Source organism: Centruroides sculpturatus, unplaced genomic scaffold, assembly GCF_000671375.1.
Source record: "Centruroides sculpturatus isolate CEXI.00-Female unplaced genomic scaffold, Cexi_2.0 scaffold545, whole genome shotgun sequence".
Classification (NCBI taxonomy): domain Eukaryota; kingdom Metazoa; phylum Arthropoda; class Arachnida; order Scorpiones; family Buthidae; genus Centruroides; species Centruroides sculpturatus.
Window position 1 is genome coordinate 83,258 of NW_019384721.1, and position 26,431 is coordinate 109,688.

The following is a 26,431-nucleotide window of genomic DNA, read 5'->3' on the forward strand; positions in this document are numbered from 1 at the left end:
GACCCTCCGAGATTTTTGCCAATTTCGACGTTTTTAACCCAAAAAAGCCAAAAGAAATTCCTACAATGAGTTGTGTAATTTTCCCGTGTGTTATTTTAAAAATAACATTTAATTTATCGTTATTTGTTATAAAAAAAGCCCGTTTTTATATTATTAATTAATTATAAGACGACAAAAACCTTGATTTTGAGGGTAGTGATTGGTTTTATACAAAAAAACATCGTAAATGCTAATAACGAATAATCTTCGTTAAGTCCGATCTCTCTCGAGATATAACACGTGATCGCCGACTATTTCAACACCTTCGCGACCTTTAACTGCCAAAATTTAATAGCATCAATCTCTAAAAATCAAACCTCCGTACAAAATTTCAGAAATTTTCGACAAAAAACACAGAAAGTATTTAGCTTCGAAGAGGATGGACAAAATCGTGCCCACCCCACACACACTAACATTCATACATACAGAAATCACCCCTCGAATTTTTCTGCATTTCTCGACTTTCAATGAAAAGTACTGTATTTATAAAATTTAAATAAAATTACTGAATTCACTACCCGACCGTTTCCATTGTTGTCCCACCAGTATGGATACCCCAAAAAAGGATTTACTGTATTAGTATTTGCGGGTGGAAAGAGTTAATTAAATATTATTAATATATATGAATTTTTAACTTTTTAAATTTAATGACTACATCATTTGTTGTTTCAAAACAATGTAAACACAATAAATAAATACATTAAGTGCAATTTATATTTACTAGGCTTAATAAGATTGAAGAAGTCCTCCCTTTGGACAGTTTTGTCCTCGTCGCATTTTTTCTACTTTCAGAAGAAACAGAAAGAAATCCAACAAAGCGTTCCATACCTAGAAGAAATGAACTGATAAAGTCTAAATTCCTTATTAGTTCTTTTAAAAATTTTAATAAGTTTCCGTAAATAATATGTAATTTATTATGCTCTATCATGGGCAAGATTCATTAAGAGATGTAGCCAATGGCATGCTGAGTGCCCCAAATTTATATATATATATATAATGAAAAAAGAATCTTTATATCATTACTTTTAGCTAATGATAATATTAAACTATTTAAATAAAGCTGCTTATAATAAGGTGTTTAAAAGTATTGTTAAATTTTATTTTCAGTTTCAAACTAAACAATTCATTTTTTAAAGAAACTTTGATATTTTTATAGGTTATATACACAGTAGTTTCCCTTTACGAAAGAGCCTGACCCGCAATGGTGTCGATCATATATGGGCGAGGGACTGGAACTCTACTTTGATTCTTAATAATCTGAGAAGAATCAAAGGCAAGAATCCCCTGGAATTTTTCTTATGTGCTCTGTCCCAGATATGTCAGGCACCATCCCATACCATCCACTCGTCCTAATTGTAAGCCTGCCCAAATCCACATATGGCCGATGGATTGCGGCTATGTGGTAGTCTACTACTCTGGAGGACCCGGGATCGAATCCTAAAGGGTCGAAAACCCAGGAATTTTTCGAAAGTTGGTTTATCCAGATATGTTCGGCCTCGTACCTCACCACCCGGCCGATCTATTAAGGTCGCATTAAGGTCCTCTTAATATTCATAGGACAGAAAGTTAAAAAAAAATCTCTGAATGAGTAGATTATTAAATCGAATCTAGATTCTTCGTAGCAATAGGCTAAAACCTTTCTCCATAGGACATAATTTGGCAATCTTAATACTGGTATAATAATTATTTGAATTAATACATGTAAATAAAATCAAACCTTACTTACCTTACTTACGATATTTCGTTTGATAATAAAATCAAAGAGTACAACACCTATGGGAGGACCGGTGTATCTCTTCTGAATGTTCGTCATCTATTATTAAGTGGAAATAATTTATTAAAGCAAAAACAATAGCTTTTTAGCAATTATATTTATTTTTAATATTAATTAGAAACATAAAATTTCTGATTTAAAAAAATGTACACTTCATATTTACCAGAAGATTCTCTTCAGCATTCCAAGTAGTTATAAAATATTTATGCAATTCCCTAAGTGGTTTTCTGGCCTGAAAGATATAAATCTAATATTTATTCATATTTATAAATCTAATATTTATTATAAATATTAAATAATTATAAACTAAACTCATCGATATTCGACATTTTCTACCGGTGACTGAGTTGATAAAATAAATTAATACTGATAGTTGGCCGCTGATTCTCGCTTGACTAACAGGTTGGCTACGTAAGGATTTTCGGACTTTTTTCTCGTATTCTGAAAATTATGAAAGTGTGAAAGTGTTTTGTTGACCAACGAGGAGACGAGGACAAACATCCAAATACAATATATATATATATATGCGCTAAGTTTAAAATAGAAAAATGACGATCCACGACCAATCAGTTTTCAGTAAATTTTATCTACTCGGCCACTGGTGAGCAACTCCCAGACGAAAGAGTCAAAAATGAAAAAAATGTGTCATTTACAGTATATAGAACAGCTGATGAATAAGAGTTTTCTACTATTTACTTCGCAACGTTTCTACTATTAACATGATAGAGAGGTTGCGGCCGAAGTTTTCATCTCTCAAACGTGAACGTCGAACGTCGAGCGCCACTTACAAGATAACGGGGCTCGACGTTCAGCGTTCACGTTCGAGAGATGAAAACCTCGGCCGTAACCTCTCTAATAAATTTATAATTTAAAAATAATAATGATAATAACAGTTACTTACAGATAACCAAACTTCGGCAGCAGTGAATATTAACAGTAAAAAAATACTGAAAAAACTTGCAAGATTAATTAATAGAAAAATGGACATGATCCAATTTTTTTCAACAAACATAATGATGTATAGAAGGATACAACTAGAAGAAATGGAAAAAGCATAACCACAGGAAAAAATAATACTGCTGCATTCATTAAATTCTTTCAAAATTTCGGTGTATTTTACGTGTCTTCTGTATACTGAAAAAAGAAATTCTCCGAGATCTTCTGCTTCCAATGTGGTATTCTGAATTTCTTCTGTTAAGTTATCGAACTTATTTTTAATTAAGAGTAAAACAGTTACACCAAGCTGTACTCCAAATAAAACGAGACCAATAAAATAAGCAAGAGAAACAAAACTTAAGCAGATACATAAAGCAGTTTGCCACTTTCCACGAAGGAGTAAATCGTACCCGAATAGATTGAATACAATCGCTAAAGTGCTTATTGAAAAAACAAAAACGTAAGTATTTAGAGATAAAAGTTTATATTGTAATTTAATGGCATAATGAATTTCTACTTCGTTATCACTGGAAAGAAGAGAGTTGCAAAATTTACCTCTACGATAAAATACGCTTACAGAACAACAAACTGTAGCAGCTACACAAGCATCCAAAAATATAGCTTTTATAATAAGTATATCTTCTCCAAAAAAATTGAAAATAAATTCGCAAGGCATACAGCCTGGAAAAATAAATGTAGCGGTAAGATACAATGCAATAAGATAGTATATAACTACCAGAGATATATGATATACATGCATAAAACGTTGATAGAAAAGCGAAGATGTTGTATGAGTGCAGCTTAATGTCATCCCGATACCGAAGACTCTAGCAATTTCTTGACTTGGGTATAAAATGCATCCCAAACAATACGACATAATTGGCTATTTGAAATTTTAATAGGTGGCCGAGTGGGTAAACCACTGAAGAATTGGACGCAAGTTCAAGCCTTACCGAAAAGCTAGCCACGTGGAGTTTGCTGGAGAAGATAGACCAAGTGTTCCGTTGTTTTATTCCATTAATTTAATCCAATCCTAAATATTTATAGTAAATAAAAATCTATAGAACCATAACAATCTAAGTAATGTCTTAATAAGAATCTACAAAAAAGACTTTCATTCAGGATCTACATATACAGTCTTCTACTTTTATAAATAGATTACTAGCACTAGATTAAGACAAAGAATGTTCATTACTCTTAAAACTTCTAAGAAAGTGCTCGTATTTGGTTATTAAAAATATTAATCGATAATGCATTAACATATTTGTTTGAATGCATGCAGTATAATGCTTATGGCATTCATTATCGATCATGTATTGCTAACGTATGTTTGTAAAATATATAAGGCTAAAATTCCAAAAATTCCAATATAGTATGTTTGTATATAAGGCTAAAATTCCAAAAATTCCAATATAATAATCGATTGTAAGCACTTCAATCATGCTAATTTTAGTAAACATGCAATGTAATAATAATTTATTCATTACATAAACTATTTATTTAACTAACAAGTAAGTGCATTTATTAATTAATGAAGTACACATACAGTACACTATTCATTTCTCGTTACTTTAACACTTTCCACAGTTTTTTAAAAACTCCGCCCTGTGGAAACTAAGAAAAATTTTTTGCAAGTCCATTCGAATTGGGCGGCCGGATGATGAGAGACGGGGCCCGACATTTCCGGCTGATCATTCCCGAAAAATTCCTGGAGTTTTTGACTAGTCCGGATACGATCCCAAATCCCTGGAGCGGAAAACTTTCATCTTAACCTTAGTTCGGCCATCCGGCTATACTTCCCACACCGAGAGCATTTTTCACGTGCTTTATATGTCCAGGTCAACAATGGGGGTGTCAGATATATACAAATCTATACAAACATCGCTAAACCCGATATAATATAGCTAAACACCAACCGTATGCCGTAAATCTATCGGGCTAGTTTTAAGGCTAATTACTAAATAAATTACGTAACCAATTTGGCTCTAGAGGTAAGCGTTAGGCGCCATCTCTTATTAATATTAATAATTATATATTAATAAGAGATGGCGCCTAACGCTTACTTCTAGAGCCAAATTGGTTACGTAATTTATTTAGTAATTAGCCTTAAAACTAGCCCGATAGATTTACGGCATACGGTTGGTGTTTAGCCATATACAAATCGAAATGGCCTAGAAAATGTCTATTAGTTTAAGTTCTTAATCAACAACACACGGTGGGCAAACTGACCGAGCGATCAGGGGGATCCTGGATCGAATCCTAGCGAACAGCTTTTGAGAAATTTTTTATGGATAGTCCTATCTCTGATATGTCTAGCCCCATCCCCAACCATCTTTATGGGTCTGACCGAACTCATAATGAGTATGGAGGGGGAAAAAGACCTCTTACTCCCACAGGGCAGAAAAGAGTTTAAAAACAAAAGCTTTACTACTCAGTGAACAAATAATTTTCTACTTAACTCTTTCCGCCATATGGGCACTAAGAGATCTTCTTTTAGCAAGCCCGTTATGAGTTCGGCCAGGCCCGTAATGGGGCGGCCGGGTGGCGAGACACGGAGCCCGATATATCCGGACGGACCACTCCCCGAAAAATTCCTGGAGATTTTTCGACCCAACTGAATTCGATTCCGGGTCTCCCAGAGCGGTAGATTGCCATTTTGACCGCTCGGCTATCCGGCCGTCTAATAAATTTCCCCCGAAGAAATTTTTAAAAATACTACCTACATTATAAAAGTAATTTTTAACAGATAATAAATAAAAATTTCTAAAAATAATAATAATAAATGTTTTATTAATAAAATACAGTAACGGAATAAGAACCGCCACCTGTCGTTAAAATAAAAATAAACGGAAGTATGGAATTCAAAATGATGTAAGCTGTATTTATGTTTTAATTCAATAAAAACTTACGGGAACAATTTTAAGAAATGTTATTGTTTAATGCTTTTTAGATGATACTAGTGAGGTCATCATGAGCAAAATATTATATATTCCAGCAGCATTTATTTCTGCAACTCTATGGATTTATCTTTTGACAAGTTGGGCTCCAGCTTTGTAAGTTGAAATGAAATTAATAGTAAAATTTTATTCTATTATTAGATAATGATGATAGATTTATATGGCTTTACATCGAAACAGTATTAAACATACAACATTAGATAACATTTGATTCATAGAAAAAACAATTCACATTGAATACATCAACCATAATGGTACAGTTACACCTCTGAATGAGACACGACTTTATCAGAGCTGTAGACCATACTCATAGGAGCAAAAAAGGTTAAAGGAACCATACCTCTAAATGTGACCCTTTACGGCAAGATTCAAGCTGTGAATGAGGGGTTTTATACCTCTCAAGAATTGTAGACCTCCTGTATGAGCACAAAAGTCAAAGGAACTGTACCTGTATGTTCAATATCCTTTACAACAGTGGTCCCCAACCCCCGGGCCGCGGACCGGTACCGGTCCGTGGATCAAATGGTACCGGGCCACCCAAGGAACATTAAATTACTGGCATTTCCATTTTATTTACTATGGTGTATTTCTCTCGGGTTTGTGCGACTTTTAATGGACGACGGAACAACGGAATAAACTGGGCATAAGAAACACACTTCGGGTGTCATTGTCTCCTATTATCCCCAGATGGAACCGTCTTCTTGGCAAAGAAACAAGCTCTGGGTTCTCATTGATTTAACGTTCTAGTGAGTTAAAATGTTAAATCGCATTATATTCATTTTTTGGCATAACTATATTTTATTTTGAAGGCATGTTTAAATACAATTAAATTAAAATTATTAAATTAAATCAATCTAAAATATAAACAATCAACGTCCCACCTCAGTGGGCCGCGGTAAAATATAAAAACGTTGACCGGTCCGCGGCGATAAAAAGGTTGGGGACCGCTGCTTTACAAGATATTTGCCTTCAAAGGTCAGTTTTTAACATGTATTGGTATACTGCCTATTTTCCGTGCTCTGCTTCGTCGAGGTGAGCAATGCTTTGCATGTAGTTGTGCACTTTGGTGTGTGATGGCAAGCATCTCAGCGCTCGGGTGGGAGTGAGTCCCTATGTTCCCTAAAACCATATAATGTTAAGTACTCCATGAACAGTTGAGTGGGCTACTCGAAGCTAGCATAGTTGCATAGGCTAAATAGTTCTTAGGGAGCAATGTGACTTGTGATCTCGCTCGACTTGATTTTGGGGGCTGTAACTTGTGAAGGTTGCTTGTGGCAGTATGGTTCCTTTGACTTTTTTGCTGTTATGAGTATGCTCTACAGCTCTGATAAGGTCTCAACTATCTTGTTCAGAGCTTGAATTGAGCCTTGTGGGTTATGTTGCTCTGCTAAGACTATTGTTTAAAATTTAACAGTAAATTATACAATGGGATTGGTTATTTAGTTAAAAGGAATAATTATGAAAAGTAACTATAGACGAATTTGCACGTAATGTGCAAATTCGTTTATAGTTCTAATAGTTTGTCTAGTTCTAAATTCGTCTAGTAGTTCGTCTAGTTCTAAATTCGTCTAGTAGTTCGTCTAGTTCTAAATTCGTCTAATAGTTCTAATTTGCACGTAATGTGCAAATTCGTCTATTCGTCTAATGCAGTACAAATTTGGCATTAGCCTTGTCCCTTGGCATTGGAATTTTGTAGTGAAGGGGGCAATACTATGTAACGGTTTTATTCAAGGGGACAATACCATGTTGAAGCGGCAACAATTCATTAGAGGGTGAGAAACATTGCATTAAACAGTTAACAATAGAAAGATGTATTGTTACTGTTTAATGTTGTAATGTGAAGGTTACGGATGTACGAGACAAATCGTTCCAAGAATATCAATTAAACAATAATTTATTATAACAGGGATTTACAGGTCTTTTAGAGATGCCCGTCAGAGACAAAACACGAATATACAATAGGTCTCCACTCTCGTCCAAAATCTTACAATTTTTAAGAATCACAATATATGGTCTACTCACTAACTTATAATTAACTTATATCTAACTTAATCTAATATTAAACTAATAAGAGGGAAGGGAAGGAAAGACAGAAAAGGTCTACCGGTAGTTAGCTCAGGATGTCCTGATGGTGGTTTCCGATAATTGCGGGGGTTTTCTCGGCCGACTTTGGTATATTAAACATTCCTGGTATAAATCTTGGCACTTAGTTTTCGTAGGCTATTCTCTCTCATCAATCAAGTTGCTAGTCCTCTTCTCTTCTCTCTGGACTGCGCTACACTTCACACATTGGGCTGGTTCTTTGTCTTAGGTCTGACTTAATGTCCCGACGAGATTTTCTTAACCCTTTCTCCTCGTCGTCCAGGCAAAAAGTGTCCTTCTCACCCCACGGGCAGGGCCGCACCCTGTTCACCTCGGTAAGCCACCAATCAGGATCCACGAAGTTCCCGCTCCTGATCGGGTGACCGGAAATGGTCATTAGTAGAAGAAGAAAGAAGGAAAAGAACAAAGAATCTTAAATCTAAACACTATAACTAGGTATATACAAAATGGCGGACAGCCACAGTAATTTGTTAATTTAAAATTGATGCCGATTGTGTGTTTTAACTCTGAGACTGTTTTATTTTTTTTAAATTTTTAGAAATATAGTTACTTTTGTTAGGGTTACCATATGTCCATATTTACTATGGACAGTCTGTACTCTGAAGGCTCTGTCTGTGTTTATACCATACTTAAAAAAACAAACAAGATGTTAGTACTTTTCAACTGATTGCACAGTTAATAGTTAAATCATAACTACTTAGATTTAAATCTGACAAAAAGTGCTAAATTTTTGTCAGATTGTATTTGTTGGATAGGTGGCAACATTGTATAAGCAAATGTAACGTTATGTCACTTAGGGACTGTCCATAAGTTATGTCTGCGTTTTTCTTGGAATTTTTACTTTCCCATTGTCACAGTTTGTCTAAGCTTCTTAGCCCTTCTCATCTTCAGATGGCCAACAAAACTCAACTTTCCCTCAAAACCTTTATTACTTTATGAATAATAAAATGTATAAACTGTATATAATTTAATGAAATAAAATGATTTGATGTGCTGTAAGCTATAACTTCTTGATGATGATGTATTAAAAAAGACATTTCTCACTTTTTCTAGCAGATTTTTAATTTAAATGAACTAATGTTTTTAGCTATTTTGAATAGCCTTCTTCAGATTTAACATAATTTTGAACATCCTGCATGTTCAAAATTATGTTAAACCTGAAGAAGGCTAGTGAAAAAGGTGTGCTGTAATATAATATGAAATAAAATGGATGTCCATTGAAGTTCGATTTCTTCCCTCCCCTTTGTCCAACTTTGCTCAATTTATTATAACCCCCTCCCCCTTCCAGTGTGGACGTCATTTATGGACAGCCCTTAGAGAACATGCATATATTCATTATAGTTTTTTAATTCAATAGTACTTGTTGTCTAAGTTATAAAATAGTTTTTTATGTTTAAAATTGCATTGTTCCCCAAAGGAAAGTGTAAATTGAAACTTTATATTTTATGCCTACATTTACTAGATTGAAAAATATGAATAAATTCCTTTTATTTCATCTCACTGTTCAAGTACTTTTAATGCTAATCTGTCTGTACTTTGCCTTCAACTATTATGGTAACCCTGCTTTTGTTTATTACATATACCATATTTATTTACTTGCATATAAGACGAGGTTAACCTAGATCGTCCTATACGTGTAAACGAAGGATTCTTTGCATTTTTTTCAATAATTTCTGTGAACCGTGTATACTTCATGCTATCATTATAGGTCTACTGTCTATCATAAGTTGGCATCTACTGTAAACAAATTAGACACACACCTCTTTGTTTATTGGTTTAATCCACATCCATTAATTAAAAACCGCATTGCATCTTATTCGTTTGCAGAAAATAGTTTCTCGTTATTTATAAAAACATTAATGAAATACAGGTCACTTAACAATGATTATAAACGTAGTTATTTTATATTAGTTAAATTGTTATTTTTAATGAATATTAGCACATTATGAATCATTAAAAATAAACTTTTCTTGATCACGTGCACTATGCTTTGGTTTTGTTTTCCATTCATCACGTATTAAGGCAAACATGGTTGTTTGCCTTAATACAGAAAATACAGAAAATTAGATTTATTAATACAATTATAATTTTATTTCATTTAATCACAAAATATTATCAATGTATTAAGGCAAACAACCATGTTTGCCTTAATACATGCATTTGATAATATTTTGTGATTAAATGAAATAAAATTATAATTGTATTAATAAATCTAATTTTCTGTATTTTGATCTCTAAAGTCTTGCCTCATCCTATATAAGAGATTGTCTTATATCCGAGTAAATACGGTATTTACAAAAGTAGGGTTACCTATTTAGCCCATGTGATTATGCTGACTTTGAGTAGCCCACTGTTTGTGGAATAGTTGTTGTTATATAGTTTTAGGGTGTGTGAAGTGCTGCGATGCAAGCGATAGCAAGCATCAAAGCACACAACTGCATGTGGAGCATCAGTCAAGGCAAGTGATTATTTGCCTTGACCAACATGGAGCATGGAGAATAGACAGTATACTGATACATGGTAAAAACTGATTTTTGGTGGTGAATATCTTGCAAAGGGTTGCTGGTTCCTTTGATTTTTTGTTTATACAGGGCAATTCTGGGAGGAATTCCTCATTCAGAGTTCACATCTTACCATATAATCTGTAAAATTTATATATTAAATATGATTACCTATTTAATCAGTTATGCTAATAAGAGTGGTTACGAGATCCGTGTGGCCAACCAGTGGCAGAGTGGATAAAACTGCTGAATGCTAGCTTTTCGTTATGAGTTTGCACCATGCCAATTAGCATTTTCTGAGTATTTTTCACATGTCTAGCAGAAAAAATAGAGGTTATTTTCTCATTGAATGTTCTCCTAAGAAATATCCATCTTGGTAGATCAATCAATCCCATTAATCAAATTCAATCCAAAGAAATGGTGCACTCAGGATATAACTCCTTAAGCCCCAAGCCCTTAATTAATAAAGATTATAGGGTACAGATAGTCCTGAAAGAGATGGTTGGGACCTTATTGAAGCAGTAGACCTTGCCCACAAGAGTAAAAATGTCAAAGGAACTGATGACCTCTGTGATTCTTTGCAAGATGTAGTATGCCTCAAAATTGGCCTAGCTGAATTTTAAAGACCCTAAAAAATTGGGTAAAATTTAAAAGTGAATAAATCCAAAACTATTTCTCAAAACAATGTTAAACATCGACTGTTTTCTACTTTACTAGAGATCGCTAAAAGTTTGTAAAACATGAGAAATGCTATTGCACTGACTACTATCGAGACCTGATCATAGTTGCACTGTACACTCTGTTAGGTCTATAGTGCATTTAACATGCCTTATGACCCTTTGTGAGCCTTGATGAGATATGGTTCCTTTGAGTTTTTTGGTCATCTAGAGGAGATCTAAAATTTGGGGAGTCCAAATTAGTCATTCAGAACTACTATTTTATCTATTATAGAATAACTTTCAGATATATCTTAAAAATCTGTAATCTCTGCCATTTTATCTGATGTATATAATCTATTGATATATACATTTAATTATAATTTTTCAGTTAACTTTGTACTTGTTTGTGTGCTAAAATCTGTATTTAAAAAATTGTATTCTTATCTATTCTTTTAGAAGTGATGTAAAATATTTACTGTAATTTTTAGCTTTTTTCATGAATAAAGAAGATAGAATGCAATTTTGAAAATTATAATATATTTATATTTGTGATATTTAATTTTATTATTTTATATAACTTGCTACTTTATGGTATTGATAAGAAGAGCTAAATTATAGAGCACAAACCAAAAGAGCACAAAAGATCTAAATGAAGAAATATATATTTAAAATTTAGTTAAAAGTTTCAGCTATAATTTGTTGGTTTAGAATCCAGGGATAAGGAGTTGGAGTTGGTAGTCAAGGAGTTGAATCTTTTTATGGAGCCAGTAGTTAGATTCGATTTTAAAAAATATCAAGTCGAGAGTCATGTATTTTTCTGCCAACTCCCCATCCCTGTTAGAATCTAAGATATAAAATTATTCAAGGTGTCACAGACTACCCATACCCACCTTTTAAAATGAAGGAAAGCGAGTTTTGTCGGAAATACTAAAAATTTTGTAAATAAATCAGGTATGCTCTATCAAACGGTGAGTTTCTTAACTTAAGTTACTGGCCAGAAATAGTCTATCCAGGTCAGAAGTCAAACTTTTTAAATGGAATGTGGGTATTTTTTAATTTAGATTCAGATTAAATGCAAAAAATAAGATGATTTTGTCTCGTACATTTTTTCCTGAAAAGTTTTCCAGTGATCATAAAATAGTCTTGAAAGTGTGATGCATGGAGCAAAATGATACTGAAAAAAAATGAGAAAATATGTAATTTTTATTAATATACTGTCAATTTTTATTGTTTTATATAAGTGACATAATAATCTTATGTAATTACAAACAACCATGTTTGCCTTAATATATGCATTTGATAATATTTTGTGATTAAATGAAATAAAATTATAATTGTATTAATAAATCTAATTTTCTGTATTTTGTGTATTAAGGCAAACAACCATGTTTGCCTTAATACATGCATTTGATAATATTTTGTGATTAAATGAAATAAAATTATAATTGTATTAATAAATCTAATTTTCTGTATTTNTATAAGTGACATAATAATCTTATGTAATTAATGCTAAACTAACAAAATTTGTTACTGTTACATAGTATTTTTTTTTATGTGAACTTAGAGTCGGTATAGATAGAGAGAGGGGTCAACTGCAAAAGTTGCCGTTGGCTGTTGCTGGCACATGACCAAATTTATCATACTTTAGTCAAATACAGACACCTTTCCAAGTTATAAGTATAGTCAGAAACAAAATTTAGTAATTGAAGTTTTTTTTAACTCTTACTTTACTATTTGTTTGACATTTAATTTTTATACCTGTTTAAAGTGAAATATGTTGACTTAACAATGAAGGTATAATATTAATTTATTTATTATTATTTTTTGTTAGTAATTTTAGGTGTCATAATATTTTGTTTGTAATTTTTGATACTGATTTGTAAATTAGTATCAGAAATTTGTAAAAAAAAAAAAAAAAAAGAAAAATATCCGGCAAGTTGCTTAACTTTTCCAGTAACATTTAAAACTGTGTATGTGGCGCAATCTGTTATGATATTTTATTGTTAAAAACTTTTTATATTTTTATTATAAAATGATAAAAAGCTTAATTTTCAGGGTAAGGATGTGTTTTATAAAAATCATTAATGCCAATAATGAGGAAAATTGTCATTAAGTCCAATCCTACTCAAAATATGACACACAATCCCTCCTTTATCTCCCCACCTTGCTGACCTTTAACAACCAAAATTTAATAACATCAATTCCCTAATATACAAATCTCCCTGCAAAATTTCAGAAATTTTTGACAAAAGCACAGGAGTTATTAAGCTTCAAAATGGGCAAATAAAATCATGCCAGACACACTAACATCTATACATACAGGTAAAAGCCCCATGATTTTTTTGCATTTCTCAACATTTTAAGGTCATCTGAGTCCAAAAATGTAAAAATCTTGATGGGTATGTTTTGACCGATTGACATACTTTTCCTCTGTTATATGTAACAGAGCCAGGAATGTAATACGTGTACTTATATAAATCATTAAAGTATTTAATTTTGTATATATAAACATTAATTCACAAATCCAGTTTATAATTAAAGCCAGTATGAGATGGCAGCACAACTGCTTACCTCTAGACAAACTATTTAGTATTTAATCAATTATGTAGACATAATATTATAGCCCGTAATTCGAAAGTTGTTTGGCTTTAATTATGTTTAATTTTATTAGGTAAATACATGAAGAAAGTTCCCTAAGTAGTTGATTAATTCAAATTATGCAGATCACTTTTCTGAAACCAGCGAAATATTGCAATTTCTAGTACTTTTGAGCTTAAAAGATCATGTGAATTTTTATGGTTTATACTCATTGTGGGTTTGTTCAGGACCACAATGAGAATGGCCAAGTGGTAAGGACAATGCCAAACAATGTATTGAGACAGATTGCCGAAGAAAAATAAATTTTTGTTTATTGTAAAGATGATTTTTTAAGGTTGAAAGCACTAGAAATTAAAATAATTTGCTGATTTCTGAAATTTGATTTGTCTAATGTTAGCTTTTATTATAATTATCATTTATAAATTTTAATTATAATTATTATTATTTACAATTAATATTATATTATTATTAAATCTCTAGTGAAAATTTAAAGTATCCAAATAGTCTAGAAGAATTAAGAGAAGTTTCCGAAGTATTAAAACAATATCAAAGGGACCATTATATTTACGTATTTATATTATTTGCTACTGCTTATTTATATAAGCAAACGTACTTTAACAGTTGTTAAAGACAGTTAACAGGCAAGCAATACTGGATAAATTACTATTAATAAATAAAATATTAGTAACCATTATTATTATTTTGCAGAACATATTATCGGGTGCTCTATTTGGTCTATGGAAAGGTTTCCTGTTAACATGTACATTGACTGCTGTTGGTGCAACGTTTTGTTTCTTGTTGTCTAAACATTGTGGGAAAGACTATGTTGTATATTATTTTCCAGAAAGAATTCGATTTCTCCAACAGAAGGCAAATTAACCTATTTTATTTGAATAGTTTCTAATATAATTAGTTTAAAAATGAGTTGCAAAAATTACCTTAAAATACAGGGTCTTCTAAAATGAATACTACCATTTTAAATCATTGTAATAATGTTAATTATTATCCAAGAAATATGCAATAGACACCAATTAATAAAGCAACCATCTGAGTTTTGTCTTCCTTCTGCATTCAGACATCTTGTCATCTAGTATCTCTAGAAACTACCATAAATAAAAATGGAAACTTCGTAATAGAGAAGTATTGTGTTTTGCAGTTTGCAAAGTTGGAATCACTGCATGACACAAGCAATTGCAGGAGTTGTAGAATTGTGGTTGCTGTGGGAAGAGTGAAGATGGATATGCCATAGCAAGCATAGGAAGAATTTGAGTATGTTGGATGGGTGATGTGTGACACAAGATGCATGCATTGAGAAATTGTAATGGGCAAATATGAAACTTGGACAGTTTTCAAATGTTTTAATGTATGTTATGACAATCTTGGATAATAATTAACATAATTACAATAATTTAAAATGGTAGCATTCTTTTTGGACGACTATACTACTAAAATATAATAAACTTAAACTGTAGTGAAATCTTTTTATCAATAGTCTAAAAGTTTTTTTTATAATAAATTAAATGTGAACAATTAGTCTATAAAAAGAAACTAATTGTACTGACATTAGAAGAATTTTAGCAACAATGTAACTAATTTCTTTTTATAGACTGACTGATAGCATTCTTTATTCACTGTATAACCTAGATTTCTTACAGATGATTTCATTATTAGCAAAGAACATTATCTGCATTAATTTAATTTTTGACTCAAAATTAAAATCTTGCTAACTATCCAAAGAGAATATCAATTATCATATGATTTTTTTTATCAGTTTACGGTTCCATTCAAACCAGCACATAACATTAAATAATCAATAAACCTTAATATTTATTCTGCTTTATCATTCAGATGATAATGACTTGCATAGTATGAAACTTTAATATAGTGTATATAAATAGCAAATAACCTTGTAAAAGAGAATAATTCAGACTGATTTGTTTTCGCAGACACACACAGATTTACTTCTGTTTGGTTTTACATGTTAGTAACAAAATTACTCTAGGATTTAATTATCAAGTTTTGACATTTCTCTAAAAAAAATACATTTTTTTATTTGGAAAAAAAGATTATGAATACTTAAATATAATAGCAATATCAAATGTTTTCAATTAAATATTTTCTCTGTTTTCATCTTTTGGTCTCAAATTTTATTTGTGAGGACCCAACCGAGGTTTGAAATTATGTAAATCGTGGTATTCTTATGATTAAATAATAACGATAGATCAAATATGAGAGGGAGAGGAAAATCCCATAATTTAAACAATGTGGCACAAAATGTAAACAACAAGTCCCGGATGACTCCAACATGTATTAAATGAACTGTCAATGTCAAAATGAAAAGTTATAAGTCAGACACAAGTGATCATAAACAGGTAGAACTTTGACTCAAACGCTCATAAACAATCAATCTAGGGAAACAATTTCAGAAAAGAGAGAAAGATTTAAGAGAGATAAATCATTTCATATGATCGTTCGAGTACCCAGATGACAGAAATCTCACATTACGGAGCTAAATTATGAGCGCGAGTCTAGCAATTTTGTCAACAATCCCCAAGAACAATTGACAGAATGGTGTCGAGCAGACACCTGGAATCGGACCTTTCCCATGACCCGAGTCAGTCTCGGTTTTCCCCAAAACAAAAGAGAGACCAATCGGGAAGCAAGAAAGGAAATGAGAGGCCAATCAGAAGTCCGAATATTGGGAGGAAAAAAAATATAAAAATTCGAAATTTAAGGTCGGAAAGGGCTCTCCTCCATATTCCACGAAAGGTCGTGACTTATATTGTGGTGTGTCGTCACCAAGAACTTTGGACTCCGCCGCCTCCTCCTTCCGATTGTCCGCCTTGCTCAGCGACCTCATCTCGTCTGTCCTGGGGCCAGACAGACGCCGAAGTTCTCACCTCTTCACATCTTTGACGAGAAAAACCTAGTGAAGGACTGTCGATTGTCGATGTAAGCATAAATGTTAACAAATAAATGGCTTTTTTGTGTAAAACACTTGTCATCATTTGCCTCCTCCATCACCGCCCACATACAACCTTCCCTTAGGTTCATCCTGACGCGGGATTAATAGATTCCACCTAGGAGACAGCAACTTTACACAGGTGCTGTAGAGTGGGTTTCCTATCTCCACCCGGGGGTGGGGCCCCTATCTCCACCGGGTCGGCTACCTTACATATTTTTGAGTCAACTTTTAGTTTATCATAACAATAACATTGATATTATTACTGAATATTAAATGATATTGTCATTATAAAACATAACAGAGACTAAAAATGTCTTTACTTTTTCGTCATGTCCAATCACCAGGAACAACTAGATTCCACTGCAGAGACAACCTGTCTTTAGAGGCTATGCCACTGAAAAAAAAAAAATGAAAACTTATTATACTTAATATTACTATATATATATAATAATTCATATAGATATAAAGTATTATATATATATATATGAACTATTTAGAAATAAAGAGTTATCAACAAATTTATTTATAAAAATTATAATATACTATTGAAAAATAAAGTTCTTTGGGATGATATTGAAATCAGAGACAGTTCTGATGGAAACATTTTTTGCTGTTATTTTAATGCATAGTATTATTGTTATTATCATAGTTTCATATCATTGTTTATGTATAGTATTATTATATCTGTTATTATCATTGTTTTATATGACTGTTTTTATTTTAAATTAAAAAATATACTTTTCTATAATTCTAAATTGTGTATGTTGTTCAGGTGATGTATTATTGAGACTAGGACAAACCAGCCACTGTAATTAATCTAATGAATTAATAATGCACATTTAACAGTGGATGAACTTGAGGGAATACTAATATTTTTGACTCAGTTAACGGGCTATCTTTAGGTTTTGACAGGAAAATTAAATCCAATCCTTAGTGTGACTGATTGACCAGGTTGAAAATGTTAATATTCCTTCAGCTTTACTCATTGTGAAAGGTACATTGATTAATTCACTATATTAATTAGATTTTTTTAGGGATACCTTTTGGGATTTTGGATTTCTGGGAAATTATTATAATTACCTTGTTTAGATTTATAATAATTTTTCAACATATATTGTTATATTCGGATGTTGCTATTAGGTATGTAATCCAACACCTTATTTTTCGCTGAGAGATTATTTTTAATTAAAACAAACGTTTTCGATCCATTCATTGGATCGACAACGTTTGTTTTAATTAAAAATAATCTCTCAGCGAAAAACAAGGTGTTGGATTACATATTTAATTGTTTTCTGCTGGGTATAGTTGTGGTTTATGTTGCTATTAGGATTTTAAATTACAAACTTTTAAATCAGGTCACCACAAAAATAACTCCTGTATGAAAATTAGTTGATCTAACATTGCATTCATAAGTATTTTTAGTTAGATTTTTATATTATTTAAATATATATACAGTAGAGCATTGATTATTCAAATACCGATCAACTGAAACATCAGTTAATTGAAAGCGTTCCAGTCAGCAAATTTAAATTTATGCTAGTGCTGTGGTGTTGTAGTACTCCCCTCTCCCTGCCAACCTAAACTGTAGGCATACTTTAATGTATTACATTATGTAAGGTATGTGTTTGTAAGATCTGTGATACAAATTATATATAGTACAGTACAGTTTTGTGTTTAATATATTTTTCGTAAATGATCAGTTATCCGAACAACCCCAGTCCCGAATTGTTTCGGATAATCGATGCTCTACTGTATATGATATAATTTATGAATGGATTTTTGTAATTTTCTCATAATTCTTAATTACAATATCTCTGTATTAAATAAAAAACAATTATAAACTAAATTATAAAAAAAAACACATTAAGTTAAACTTTATGCCCTTATATTTCTTTTCAGTCTTTTTCAACTAAACCTTCTCTACATTTGATATTCACTATTTGGATTTTTTATATCTAGCTCTTGGTCTACCATAATATTACCTGTCAATAGCAGTTAATATCAATACATCCTCTTTAGTAGTGTATTTTCCTTCATTCTCATCATATAATCAAAACATCTTATTCTTAAAGGTGTTTTGATCACATGATTATTTGATGAGTATAACTTGTTTATTAAAAATGAAGTGATCTTAAAAAATAATTAAAACTACTTAATTTCTAAAAGTTATTAATTTTAAACAAATAAATACCTATATTGTTTTAAAAATTAGTTTTTGTTATTTTTATAAATGTCATTTGCAAAACCAAAAATCCAGTTTGTAGATCAAAAAGTGACAGGAGAATGAACATTTTCAATTTCCATCTTCAGGTTAAAAGAATGGGTTTGAAACGGAACATGAAGTGGAATGTTATAATTTAAAATATGAAAAGAATGACAACTGATTGGCAGTCAGCGATCACATGGTTTCACTGGGATGTAAAAAAATAATAAATTTTAAATAACACCCTCCCAGCTGGGGATAATGTTCATTTTTCTTTCACTTTTTGATCTACAAGCTGGAATTTTTGTCAGTGTTATTTATACTTTTCATTCAGTATACAGTTTATACAAATTGTATACTGAATGAAAAGGATAAATTCAGTATACAGTGTTTATTATTTGTTGTTATTGAAATTTTTTATTTTACTGGGGCTATTCTAGCTTTTCTTGATACACTGGCTTTTGTGGCTTTCTTAAAAGTCGTATAAAAATTCTTTAAAGTTGTATAAAAGTCAGGTTATTCTAAAGTGTTAAGTCTGTCAGGTATTTTTCACAGGCATTACAAACAGTTGTAAATGAGAACATTTTCACATTGTTGTATGCATGATACAAGTGAATATTGGTGGCAATTCAACAAACAGCCATGATGGGGTGATCAGACTACATCTGTGTCACATTCCTGAAAGGAAATCGAACAAATTATATAGCGAATAATGTAGTGGTGTGGTATAGTTTTGCCATTTGACTTAGTTGATGTCCCAATCCTTGCAAAGGGAGAGGTAAGAAAGCAGGTTGTATCATACCAGGTGTTGCAAATAATGCAAGAGAAAAGTATGCCTCAATTGACGCCAAAATTATCAGATTTACTAATTATAGGATGTGTATATGGGTGTATAGTCACCAAAACTTTTCCAGCATTTGCTGACATTTCAAATCTCTCTTGACAAGGAATGCCAGATTTGTTTATGTCGTGGATTCTTTTTTGGTTTCAAGTTAGAAGCAATGAACCCAGGTTTTATATCCAGTAACAATGGAACTTAAAAATTTTTCCCAACTTCTGCAAAACTGCACAAGTGTTCCAATGACAGACCTATTCACTGGTACTTTTGATATGTGGAAAGCTGCCTGGGGTTCCATCAGCTGGAGATTTTGTAGTAACCCAAATGAAGAAAGTATATGACAAAAGTCATGATTTAACATAGTGATTTCTCCAGCATTTCTATTTTCTTCATCTAGACAATGCTATATATTAAAAAATATCTTATGGTAGCCATCCTGTCTATGGCAAAACCCAATGGCTTAACGGAAAGCTTCCTCAAAGTAACATTCATCAGTCATTGAAACCTGTCAACCGAGACACCAGATTTGTTTTGTGATTACAAAAAGGTGGAAAGAATTCATTAAAAAAAGATGTTAATAAATAAAGTAGTCTAACAAAGATGAAATGAGAATTGCGAATTGTTTTGTCTTGCTGTCCACATTTATAGCTTTTGTAGAATGCTGCTCTTCTCAAAGCAAAAAACTTCCCATTGTAAATATTCTTATGTATATTTTGTTTTTATTTCTGAATGTTTCCATTATTTCTTTGAATATTTCAGATCAAAAATCATGAAATGCACCTACCATTCCTATTACTTTTTCTTCGTTGCTTTCCAATGACACCCAATTGGTTTTTAAATATGGCCTCGCCTGTTGTTAATATTCCAATACATCTTTTTATCATGTCAGTTTTTATAGGTAAGTTAATAGTTTTTAAATTATAGAAACATTATTATTCCGAACATTAAATAAATAAATTTTTCTCTTAATTTAGGTCTTATGCCATATAACTTCATTTGTGTGCAGACAGGAGTAATTTTGACCAAAATCCAATCATTGAATGAAGTATTTACACCAAGTAAATTATTAAGTCTTACTGTCATTGCTGTTATTGCACTTTTACCTGGATTTGTTATAAAAAAATTATCAATAGGTAAATGTTAAATAATTGTAATCAGTTTATGTGATGACTGTGATATTTGTTTCGAAGACATTCAAATTTTATGTTGATATATCATGTTTAATAACTGTTTTGTAAATAAAATATATTTGAAGATAAGTGACATTTTAATATTATTATTTTCTTTACCAAAATATTTATATACAGTCAAACCTCTGAACAGCAGCCACTGATGGCAACATAAGAAAATCCAACAATGATTTGGCTAACTTTCCTGTCAAAAAATATTTTTGTTTAATAATCACAAGACAAATTAGCACAAAGTTAAATTTGTGTGTGGTACCATCTATTATGAGATTTTATTAAAAAATAACTTTAATACGATCATTATAAAAAGGCAAAAGGCTTAATTTTGAGACAAGTTTTTAAAAAAATTGTAAATGCCAATAACAAGTAATATTTTCATTAAGTCTAACCTCACTTGAGATATGATACAACCCCTCCTCTATATCTCTATTCCTATCCAATCTTTAACCACCAAAATTTAATAGCATCAATACCCCTTATGTACAAGTTATCATGCTAAATTTTGTTTCTTAATCTTTGCCCCATCCTAAGAAATTAAACAAAATAGCTGCCAACATACACATATACATACATATCCATGGAATTTTTTCCCAATTTTTTTAACTTTCTTGAGATGACCTCCTGAACATCAAGATTTGCAAAAAATCTGGAGGTTCAGATTTGACAATTCCAATACTTTCCCATGTTATATAACTGCTGGAAAAGTAAATTGGTTATTTGGAGGTGGATGTTATTGTGGGTTTAACTTTATTAATTTTTAGTGATGTAATTATCTGATATATAATATTCATTTAATATACTCTTCAGTTGTTATATCAAGAATTTATTTCTAAATAATTTTACACTCTTCATGTAAGTAAAAAAATCAATTAAAAATAGGTTAGAAAACAAACTATTTTTTGCACAAGTAAATTTTATTAATAAATTTTTCTATAATATTTACATAGATAATTATCTAGTTTATAATTATGGGATATTGATGTTTTAATGTCTATAATTTACTAGTGGCTTATATAAGTTATGCAACAGCAGTAAAGATATCTGAAACTTTTCAGTTATTTTTAATGTATCAAAAGTAATGGTAAATACTTTGAGAAGTGTAGTACATGAAAAAAATATATATGAACATCTGGTGATTTATTAATATTAACAAAGATACAGCAGTATGAATATTTCACCATTTGACATGTTGAGTGTTAATGTGGCTGTTATGGTTGCACTTAGTTCATTGAATCTGACAATGATCCATGATAAGATAGACTGATAACATTGAAGAAGGCTCTCAAAGCGGCTGACATCAGCAAGCTGTCTGCACTTTTTCAAAGTGCATCCCTATTTTTTTTAATAATTTTGATAGTATTTCTTATTTGGACAATAAGTTGATTGTGTGAGTCTATTGTCTCTTGATACACTTCATCCTTCATGCAATCCATACATAGTAGTCCGATGGAGTTAGATCCAAAGACCTAGGAGTTAGAATCAAACACAGTAGTCTACTGATGTTTGTGCATTTTCCTCAGAACCAATTCATTTACATACTCTCTCATTGACATTTTTACTTTTCTTGTGAAGAATTATCTTTCAAAGTACAGTATTTATCTTTCCTCCTGATACACCTTGTGTATGTATCAGGAGGAGAGTTAATATATACTCTACATTATATACACACATACATACATACATACATACATACATCAAATTCTTGTCCAGTCTGTAATGTGAAATTGCTTTAAGTAAATTTAAATTCCAAGGCTTGGAGCAGGCATGGCCAACATATGGCCCATCTAATGAATTTATGTGGCCTGCGAGTCATCTGTCAATATTAGCTACTTAAGTCTGAATATCTTGTCGAAAAATTCTAACGGCTAAAAAAAAAGGTCAACAAGTAACTTTGCGATTAGAGTTAACGCTCCATTAGAAATGTCTTCAGCACAGCATAGAATGTTGATAATGCATGATAATGTGGAAAACGTATCTGTAATCTCTATGTACAATTTAGTCTCTACGGGTGACATCACAATGAGATCTTGCACCACCTCAAAATCTTCCTAGGACAACCTCTAGTTTGGCCCGTTAAAAAAGTTTTCTTTCCAATTCGGCCCGGGGGCAAAAACTGTTGGCCACCTCTGACTTAGTTTTACAATTGCTTTATTTGTCTATTTAAAACTAGTAGTAATTAATCATATCTAGCAAGTAAACCTATATCTAAAAGGTCTTCATGTGCAGATGTGTTTCTGCTTAATTTATTGTACAGTGCTCTAATGATTATGTGAGAGTTATGGCAACAAATGTCTTCCTTCTGCATAGAAACAGTATTAAAAATCACTCAAAAGATAAAAGATGTCTAGAATCCTCTTGATAGATAATGGTAGAGGCAATAATTTTTTTGGAGGAAGTAGTAGTTTATCTTTGTTTAATATTGAATTTTTCCATTCTGTAAATACTATATTATACTATTATATAAGCTAATAATTATCCTAATGTCATTTTTATATCTGTATTCACAATCAAAAATCAAGAGCTAGGGTTAGAAGTTAACCATTACCATTCACTTCACTTTTAGTATGTAAACACTTATTAGTTGACTTTTAACTGTTACTCCATCTTCAGTTGTGAATATGGCCATTACAGATGATTGTTTCTGTTCCTGCACTCATGCCTAATCAATAGATGGTGTGAAGTTTTCCCAGAACTTCTTCATGTCTAACACCTAAATAGAGACCACTTTCCCATAGAAAGTTCTCTTGGAAAACATCCTTCCTTAGCAGATCTCCCAAGTGTTGCATTGCAGAGTCTCATCAAACCAAACCTTTTCACCAAAATATGTTTTTTATTGATACATAATAAAATAAAAATATACATATATATGTATAAACTTCAAAAACACACAGATGCAATTTACAAGTTTTAAATAACATTTATATCATTATTAAATACCCAGTTTTGAGCTTAAAATTGGTTTTTTTCTATAATAAATGCTATTTAAAATTTGTATAATTTATTTCTTCACATGGTTTACCATATAATTTGTTTAATAATGCATGAATTTAATGCACACACATCACAAATCATGCAGAAATTTCTTATAAAAAGTTTGCACACAAATCAATCAAAATGTTTTGAGTGATTAAAGAAATCTTTGACATTGTTTACAATTCAGTGTTATACATTATGCGAAATCTTCTAATCGTGAATCATTCTCATTGGGTGGTTTCTGAAGTGGTTGCATGCCATTTTCTTTAGCTTCAATTGCTGATAACTGTTCTTCATATGTAACATCTTCATCCAGAACACCCGTCGTATCCCATATTCTGAGTGATCCATCAGAAGATACGGTGAATAATTTATCTTCTGTTACCTAATCAAAATAATAATAAATATTTGATGTCAATTTTCTAATTAATTTTTCTTTGTTTATACTTACTTCCATGGCAGTTATAGTTTGACTATGACCTTTAAACACTCTTTTGCATTCTTTAGTCTTAGCTTTGTACATTCTTACTTGAGTACAGGCCGTGTAAACTTAAAAAGATTTAAATAAAATCATGACAATGTAAAATTAAAACTGAGACTTTTTATATTATCTTACCATATCCATTGTGATACTTCAAACAACTAATAGTTTCACCGTTGCCATGATATATCTTGGAAATCTCTCCTATTTCTATAATCCAAGCCATTGCTAATTTATCTACACCGGCTGAATATAAAATTCGATTGTGAACCTAAAAATTATAAATTTATTGTATTATTTCTGGCTGTTAATGATATAGAATATAATATTTTGGTTTTCATTTACCAGAAGATGCATAACTGCGGCTGTATGCCCTTTCAGTTCTCTTAAACACTCTGCTGTTTCAATATCCCAGCATTTAATTGTCGAATCTGCAGAACCAGTAAATAGTTTTTTTGCTTCTCCGTCGACAGCCATACAGTTAACTGGCCCCTTATGTTTATTCTTCCGATGGCTACCAAAAATCTATTAAGAGTCTATCAGATTCTCTAACACAAAGTTTCTGTAGTAACATTTTATAAAGATCATACCTTTAGTTTTTCTCCAGTTTTTAATGACCAGGATCTTGCCGTAAAATCTGTAGAACCAGTAATAACTATATCACCGTCATATATAGTTTTACCCATTAATGGGTTTTCTTCATCTGGTATAAAAATTATGGAGTAAATAGATTTTAGATGACCCTATATCAATAAGAATACAAAATAAGCATTAAAAATATATTAATTTGCTTAATGCTTGCTATATAGATATATAAAAATCCACCTTAAACACTTGTAAGCATGCCTTTTTTATTACAGTTCCGCTATCTGCCAGAGCATCCCAAGCACGAGCCGTGCCATCTTGAGATGTAGAGATTAAAATTTCGCAAGGGGTGCACACAATACGAGTGACAGTCATCTCGTGTCCCTCATATATGAATATACACTGTCTATTTTTTACATTCCACTTCCTCACCGTTTTATCAGCAGATCCCGTGAATACGTAGATTCCATGAAACACGCAGCACAGGACATAACCACTGTGACCTTCAAGAGTACCCAAGTAAGCTACAGGATCCACAGTCCATAATTTTGCCGTATAATCTTCTCCACCGGTTACTAACATGGTTTTATCTTCATTTACGCTCATGCAATTGATTCCTCCTCTGTGCCTACTGAAATTTTCCAATAGATAGCCTCTTGCAGCATTTGGATTCAAATCTTTGGTAGCGTTGCAACCCATTGTCTTATCAGTTACACTCTTAAATATTGAAATTTAGGATTATTCATAAAGATATGAGATTGGCATAACGATAAATTAACGACTTACTTGAATAATTTTGTTTCTTTGATAATTAAACACTGTGGAAATTCCTGCTTGAATGTTTTGCGCATCATTAACATTGCCCAGATGTCTTGGAGACAATGTTCCTATAGTAACTTAATATAAACAAAAGACAACATTGACCCGTGGTTAGACACGAAATGTTTCGTGACTTCTCATTCGTATCTATAATTACTTTCAACGGTAATTTTTATATTAAACAAGTTTTAAAATCTTGTATTTTAAATTCCTGTAAATATGAAACGATAGTTTCGTTTCAGACGTGAATAATTTGATTTCGTTAGTGTCGAGTTACTTTAAAATATATTTATTATTTCCTGTCTAATGTAATTAATTTAGCTAATTGATGCCCATTTTGCATTCAGAATTATTTAGTGATTAAACTTGAGATACTGTGTTCGTATGTAATGCAAGTACTAACCCGGATTTCTTTTTTGTGGAACCAAAAGAATTTCTTTTTTGTGTCTGAGGATGTAATTATTTAATGTTTAAAAATGTATTTATTAATTATCATATGATTCTAATTTTATAATAATTAATAAAACTGGGCCTTAGAGAGCGACTGCGTGCCCTATTTAGGCCATTTCGGGTCACTTTAGTCCTTCTGATCTGGCCGAGTAGATAAAACTATGTCACATGTCACGGTTCTGCGACTCAACGCGTTTTCTGGGTGATTTTCCGAGTATTTTTACTTGCCTAACACCTAAACAAGAGCCACTTTCCCACAATCTTTCCGGTAGGCACTCCTTGGCAAATGGCCCTTGTGTTGCGTTGCCTTATCCCATCAATTCAATCCAATCCATTAAATAATTCTAGAAAATTGACATATAC

At 31.7% G+C, this 26,431-nt stretch overlaps 2 protein-coding genes across 2 annotated transcripts; one reads left to right on the plus strand and one right to left on the minus strand.

Annotated features, from left to right (window-relative positions):
* Positions 1-5,586: 5,586 nt before the first annotated feature.
* LOC111628020 (transmembrane protein 41A-like) lies at positions 5,587-20,850 on the plus strand. The gene is made up of 6 exons (XM_023371736.1): positions 5,587-5,620; positions 5,700-5,802; positions 14,048-14,190; positions 14,253-14,437; positions 20,333-20,471; positions 20,548-20,850. The coding sequence occupies exons 2-6, from the start codon at positions 5,720-5,722 to the stop codon at positions 20,715-20,717; spliced, it is 720 nt and encodes a 239-aa protein (XP_023227504.1). The 5' UTR covers positions 5,587-5,620; positions 5,700-5,719; the 3' UTR covers positions 20,718-20,850.
* Positions 20,851-23,876: 3,026 nt separating this feature from the next.
* On the minus strand, positions 23,877-25,742 carry LOC111628024 (WD repeat-containing protein 86-like). The gene is made up of 7 exons (XM_023371742.1): positions 25,586-25,742; positions 25,040-25,516; positions 24,805-24,957; positions 24,560-24,739; positions 24,350-24,485; positions 24,185-24,282; positions 23,877-24,118 (listed from the first exon to the last, which is right to left on the minus strand). The coding sequence occupies exons 2-7, from the start codon at positions 25,496-25,498 to the stop codon at positions 23,930-23,932; spliced, it is 1,215 nt and encodes a 404-aa protein (XP_023227510.1). The 5' UTR covers positions 25,499-25,516; positions 25,586-25,742; the 3' UTR covers positions 23,877-23,929.
* Between the last annotated feature and the right edge of the window lie 689 nt (positions 25,743-26,431).

Excerpts from the sequence above, each read along its gene's own strand:
- LOC111628020 (XM_023371736.1), top strand. The coding sequence starts at position 5,720 with ATGAGCAAAATATTATATATTCCAGCAGCATTTATTTCTGCAACTCTA. Across the intron at positions 5,803-14,047 it reads ACAAGTTGGGCTCCAGCTTT|TGAAAATTTAAAGTATCCAA; the intron begins GTAAGTTGAAAT and ends TTAAATCTCTAG. Across the intron at positions 14,438-20,332 it reads TTCGATTTCTCCAACAGAAG|ATCAAAAATCATGAAATGCA; the intron begins GCAAATTAACCT and ends TGAATATTTCAG.
- LOC111628024 (XM_023371742.1), bottom strand. The coding sequence starts at position 25,498 with ATGGGTTGCAACGCTACCAAAGATTTGAATCCAAATGCTGCAAGAGGC. Across the intron at positions 24,740-24,804 it reads AAACTGGAGAAAAACTAAAG|ATTTTTGGTAGCCATCGGAA; the intron begins GTATGATCTTTA and ends GACTCTTAATAG. Across the intron at positions 24,119-24,184 it reads AAACTATAACTGCCATGGAA|GTAACAGAAGATAAATTATT; the intron begins GTAAGTATAAAC and ends TATTTTGATTAG.